We start from the raw sequence: 6,278 nt of genomic DNA on the forward strand, positions 1-6,278 counted from the left end.
ATATATTCCAGAGCTTAATGTTTTTGTCCTGTAAGTTCAGTCAGATCCCTTGTGTAACCATTGATGTTGGATATGCTGATTGGCAGGAAGGATGAGAGCTGAAAGCATGTTAACATGAAAAAGAAAGGGCAGTGCTGAAATGGGAAATAAGCCCAGTGGCTTGTTTCATAATGCCATGTGAGGGACTCGAGCATAACTTTTCTAGTTCCCGTCCCTATATTGTTCTGACGGCCAGGGACCCTAAGAGTGTGTATTGAAGATAGGCAATGTTGTGGGGCTCTGAAAGTGGTTCTGCCATTCTCTCCCACTGGCAGGAACAGAAGGTCAGGGAAGCATAAGTGTATGGGGAGATAGGGTGGTAGTCAATTCTATGAGATGCATGCAAGGAGTCCTCAGAAGAAATGCTAACGTCAGTATAAAAATTTAAAACTGTACAGTAAATCATCCTGCAATTTCACAGTAATTAGCTAAACATACTTAAATTGTAGACTGACAGCTGCTACATACATATAAACTGGGCTTAACTTGGAAGCGCCAGGTCTCATAGATAAGACACTTTCATGCTAGAAAATTTCTCGTCACCTCACTCTTTATATGCCAAACAAATTGCTTTACCACACTCAGTTTATTAACTTTCTTTTTTTCTATTGTTGGGTTCAAAGATGGCATCCAGTGATCATCAGTGAGACAACTACTCTTGGTGGCAAGTCCGAACTGTGACATAAGGCTAGCCCTTGCTGCCATCAGTTATATTATCCTCGAATGAAGGGCCTTCAGCCTTTGGCAGTTTTACATCTGGAGGAGGGATGTGTACATAGGAATGTGAGCTGGCCTGTGTGTGTAATATTTTAGCACCATGTAATTCTTTATTTTCTGAAATGTACATTAAATAAAATTGAATGGAAATAGGGCTAATCTCTAAAAGGGAATCACAACTGGCAATAAGCTCTTGTTGAACTTCTATATATTCAGATACATAAACAAATTACTTTTTAATAGTGTGATCTGCTGATTTCCGGTTAGATTAGTGCAGTAGGTGCCAAATTATCCTTTTAGGAAGGGGAGATGGTGTAACTGGATGAAGTTCTGCTTCTGTTATGAAAATTCAGGTACTTGTCTCTTTGATATGATGATTCAGAGTTCTGGGCAAACGAAATCTTTTTGAGCTCTTGAGTTAACCCCATGGATGTGGGATGTTGACAGTAAGTTTCTCTACTTTGACTGCTATTCCCTAATAACTGAGTAACCCTGACTACAGTTCAGCTTACTTCTCAGTCCATTGAAAGGCAAGAGTTGCTAATACTTGAGAAAAGCATCACAATACAACCACCATAAACTAGTCATATGAGACTGAAAAGTGACTTCATTTGTACCTAATAAAACATAAGCTGAAGAATATACTCAAACCAAAATAATCACAGTAGTCCAAACATAAACTCTCCCATCACCAAATAGAATTCTGTTTCATAAATCTTGTTTATTTCAGGAGTACTGATGAGAGAGTTCTGGGAAATAGCTTTGTACAGATTTGCTCATATTTTTCCTTTTATTTTGTGTTCAAAGATGAGTGAATTGTTAGAATTCAGTTTTTTATTTCAAAGTATAAAATGGAAAACCATAACAATGACAAAAAGAAAAGGAGTACTTGTGGCACCTTAGAGACTAACCAATTTATTTGAGCATAAGCTTTCGTGAGCTTCAGACTTCGAGTGAGCTGAAGCTCACGAAAGCTTATGCTCAAATAAATTGGTTAGTCTCTAAGGTGCCACAAGTACTCCTTTTCTTTTTGCGAATACAAACACGGCTGTTACTCTGAAACATAACAATGACAGTGGTTTAGTGCATGTACATGTTTAAGCTGAATAGAAGAAAATGGGCAAAGTACACTTGTAAGGTTGGACCTAGCATGTAGACATGAGGCTTTTTTGTAGTGGTGCATTGCATATGGAGGCAGTAAAAAATGGAAGCCATCTGTAATTATTGACTATCACAAGTACCATGGAAAAGGTAAGAAATGTTAATTTTGATAATATGGGGAACATGAATTCGTTTAAACTTTTTTAGACAAAGCTCATGGAGCTCCAGTAATGTTCTGTAGTAGAATTAAATTGCTATTGTAACAAAATCAGATCTAACAGTCCTAAAAGAGTGATTGAATGCAGGTACATCAGTCTTAGAATGGTTAAAGTCCTTTTTCCTGTGAACTGAAAGTGGTTACCTCAGGTTAATTATGGACACCTGAGTCCAATTAAGGGCAACCTGTGCTCTGTTTTTTTCCTTAAATTCTCTTCAAGTGAGAAAGAGGAGGGAAGAGAAACAGGTTGCAGAAGAGGAAAAGGCTTCTTCTACGTAAAGGGCTTTTTTCCTTTGTAAGGGAAATATTGTGTTTATTTCTGATTTGGGTCAGGGCCTTGGTTTCCAGCATAGCTGGGTCCAGAGGGGGTTAGAAAAGGTGGCTGGTAACTGTTAGCCAGCATAACAAGAGTCAGTACTTCAGTGGGAATCAGGGTATGTATTTCTGTTGTTTAAAGAAACCTCTCTGGCCAATCCTATCCTGTAATTAAACCAGTGTTAAGAATTAAACCTGCAGAACAGGACTGATTTCCTCCAGGCCCCCCTAATGCCAGAGGAAGAAAAGCTGAATTTTGATGAGATGAAAGAGGTTGCTGCCTTATATGATCTTATCAGTTTAATATCTGATATGTCCGATATTCGAGGACTGTATATTAAATTGATTTTTGGAACAGGGGGATAGAATAGGAGCTTGCTCTGTTCACCCCATGCATCGACCTGGTATTGCAGTGCTTCCAGGAACGGGAAAAAAATGATACTGAGTTCCAGGAAGTGCAGCCCCGGGGAAACGTATGGGGGAGGGGATGCTCAAAGCAGGAGCAGCATAAGTGCTCTAAAAGTGGGGAGGGGGCACTGAACGGTGGCTCCGCCCCTATGCCATGGTGCCCTGAGGCTCCACCCCGCACCGCCCTTTCCCCTGAATGCCCACCCTCATGCTACCCCTTTCTATGAGGACCTGTTCCTGTGCCGCCTCTCCCTCCCCGTACTCTTCCCCCGCTTGCTCCTCTCCACCCCCTCCTTCCATTGCTCGCCCTTATCCCTGCCCCCCGCTCCAGCGCCCATGGTTCAAAGCTAGCTTTGATACCTTTGCATCTTCAAGATTCTGGATTCAGGGGCTGAACTGGCCTCCACTGTAAAAAAAAAAAGAAGAGAAAAAAAAAAGTAACCCTGGGTCTGCTTTCAAATTTATGGCAGCCTGCCAAGACTATGCCATAGTCTGGAGTGGCTCCAAAAACTCAGTAGCAGTGTGCCTGAGGGAAGCTGGCCGTACTGAAAAAGGGCAGTTGGTCCCTGCCACTTGGAGCCATGAAAATAGCCTTATAAAAGCAGCTGGAGCAATGGGCAGAGGTCTCTGCCTGAATCTGTTTCTAATGCCTCCTCGCTTACTCTAGTTAACTAGAGTTGCCTGCATGGGCCAAAAACAGCATATATGGCCTGGTCTACACTAGGAGTTGAGGTTGAATTTAGCAGTGTTAAATCGATTTAACCCTGCACCTGTCCACACGACAAAGCCCTTTTTTTGACTATGCCCTGGTCTACACTAAGACTTTAGGTCGAATTTAGCAGCGTTAAATCGATGTAAACCTGCACCCGTCCACACGATGAAGCCCTTTAGTTCGACTTAAAGGGCTCTTAAAATCGATTTCCTTACTCCACCCCTGACAAGTGGATTAGCGCTTAAATCGACGTTGCCGGCTCGAATTTGGGGTACTGTGGACACAATTCGATGGTATTGGCCTCCGGGAGCTATCCCAGAGTGCTCCATTATGACCGCTCTGGACAGCACTCTCAACTCAGATGCACTGGCCAGGTAGACAGGAAAAGAACCGCGAACTTTTGAATCTCATTTCCTGTTTGGCCAGCGTGGCAAGCTGCAGGTGACCATGCAGAGCTCATCAGCACAGGTGACCATGATGGAGTCCCAGAATCGCAAAAGAGCTCCAGCATGGACCGAACGGGAGGTACGGGATCTGATCGCTGTTTGGGGAGAGGAATCCGTGCTATCAGAACTCCGTTCCAGTTTTCGAAATGCCAAAACCTTTGTGAAAATCTCCCAGGGCATGAAGAACAGAGGCCATAACAGGGACCCGAAGCAGTGCCGCGTGAAACTGAAGGAGCTGAGGCAAGCCTACCAGAAAACCAGAGAGGCGAACAGCCGCTCTGGGTCAGAGCCCCAAACATGCCGCTTCTATGATGAGCTGCATGCCATTTTAGGGGGTTCAGCCACCACTACCCCAGCCGTGTTGTTTGACTCCTTCAATGGAGATGGAGGCAATACGGAAGCAGGTTTTGGGGACGAAGAAGATGATAGCTCACAGCAAGCAAGCGGAGAAACCGCTTTTCCCGACAGCCAGGAACTGTTTCTCACCCTAGACCTGGAGCCAGTACCCCCCGAACCCACCCAAGGCTGCCTCCTGGACCCAGCAGGCGGAGAAGGGACCTCTGGTGAGTGTACCTTTTAAAATACTATACATGGTTTAAAAGCAAGCATGTGAAAGGATTACTTTGCCCTGGCATTTGCGGTTCTCCTAGATGTAGTCCTAAAGCCTTTGCAAAAGGTTTCTGGGGAGGGCAGCCTTATTGCGTCCTTCATGGTAGGACACTTTACCACTCCAGGCCAGTAACACGTACTCGGGAATCATTGTAGAACAAAGCATTGCAGTGTATGTTTGCTGGCATTCAAACAACATCCGTTGTTTATCTCTCTGTGTTATCCTCAGGAGAGTGAGATCTAATTCATGGTCACCTGGTTGAAATAGAGTGCTTTTCTTCAGGGGACACTCAGAGGAGCCCGTTCCTGCTGGGCTGTTTGCCTGTGGCTAAACCGAAATGTTCCCTGCTGTTAGCCACAGGGAGGGGGGAAGGTTGAGGGGGTAGTCACGCGGTGGGAGGAGGCAAAATGCGACCTTGTAACGAAAGCACATGTGCTATGTATGTAATGTTAACAGCAAGGTTTACCCTGAAAGAGTGTAGCCACTGTTTTATAAAATGTGTCTTTTTAAATACCGCTGTCCCTTTTTTTTTCTCCACCAGCTGCATGTGTTTCAATGACCACAGGATCTTCTCCTTCCCAGAGGCTAGTGAAGCTTAGAAAAAAAAAAAAACGCCCTCATGATGAAATGTTCTCCGAGCTCATGCTGTCCTCCCACACTGACAGAGCACAGACGAATGCGTGGAGGCAAATAATGTCAGAGTGCAGGAAAGCACAAAATGACCGGGAGGAGAGGTGGCGGGCTGAAGAGAGTAAGTGGCGGGCTGAAGAGAGTAAGTGGCGGGCTGAAGACAGGGCTGAAGCTCAAATGTGGCGGCAGCGTGATGAGAGGAGGCAGGATTCAATGCTGAGGCTGCTGCAGGACCAAACCAGTATGCTCCAGTGTATGGTTGAGCTGCAGCAAAGGCAGCTGGAGCACAGACTGCCACTGCAGCCCCTATGTAACCAACCGCCCTCCTCCCCAAGTTCCATAGCCTCCACACCCAGACGCCAAAGAACGCGGTGGGGGGGCCTCCGGCCAACCAGCCACTCCACCACAGAGGATTGCCCAAAAAAAGAAGGCTGTCATTCAATAAATTTTAAAGTTGTAAACTTTTAAAGTGCTGTGCTTAAAGTGCTGTGTGGCATTTTCCTTCCCTCCTCCACCACCCCTCCTGGGCTACCTTGGTAGTCATCCCCCTATTTGTGTGATGAATGAATAAAGAATGCATGAATGTGAAGCAACAATGACTTTATTGCCTCTGCAAGCGATGATTGAAGGGAGGAGGGGCGGGTGGTTAGCTTACAGGGAAGTAGAGTGAACCAAGGGGCGGGGGGTTTCATCAAGGAGAAACAAACAGAACTTTCACACCGTAGCCTGGCCAGTCATGAAACTGGTTTTCAAAGCTTCTCTGATGCGTACCGCGCCCTCCTGTGCTCTTCTAACCGCCCTGGTGTCTGGCTGCGCATAACCAGCAGCCAGGCGATTTGCCTCAACCTCCCACCCCGCCATAAACGTCTCCCCCTTACTCTCACAGATATTGTGGAGCACACAGCAAGCAGTAATAACAGTGGGAATATTGGTTTCGCTGAGGTCTAAGCGTGTCAGTAAACTGCGCCAGCGCGCCTTTAAACGTCCAAATGCACATTCTACCACCACTCTGCACTTGCTCAGCCTGTAGTTGAACAGCTCCTGACTACTGTCCAGGCTGCCTGTGCACGGCTTCATGAGCCA

The 6,278-nt window shown here is 45.6% G+C and overlaps 1 protein-coding gene and 1 pseudogene across 1 annotated transcript; both read left to right on the top strand.

The window, feature by feature from the left end:
- The first annotated feature begins 2,662 nt into the window (after nucleotides 1-2,662).
- LOC142073315 (U2 spliceosomal RNA) lies at nucleotides 2,663-2,826 on the top strand (annotated as a pseudogene).
- Nucleotides 2,827-3,709: 883 nt separating this feature from the next.
- LOC142073293 (uncharacterized) lies at nucleotides 3,710-5,664 on the top strand. The gene is made up of 2 exons (XM_075132662.1): nucleotides 3,710-4,518; nucleotides 5,107-5,664. Exons 1-2 carry the CDS (start codon nucleotides 3,957-3,959, stop codon nucleotides 5,661-5,663), a joined length of 1,119 nt encoding a protein of 372 aa, XP_074988763.1. The 5' UTR covers nucleotides 3,710-3,956; the 3' UTR covers nucleotide 5,664.
- Nucleotides 5,665-6,278: the final 614 nt, after the last annotated feature.

Source organism: Caretta caretta, chromosome 9 (genome assembly GCF_965140235.1).
Source record: "Caretta caretta isolate rCarCar2 chromosome 9, rCarCar1.hap1, whole genome shotgun sequence".
In the NCBI taxonomy this organism is placed as follows: domain Eukaryota; kingdom Metazoa; phylum Chordata; order Testudines; family Cheloniidae; genus Caretta; species Caretta caretta.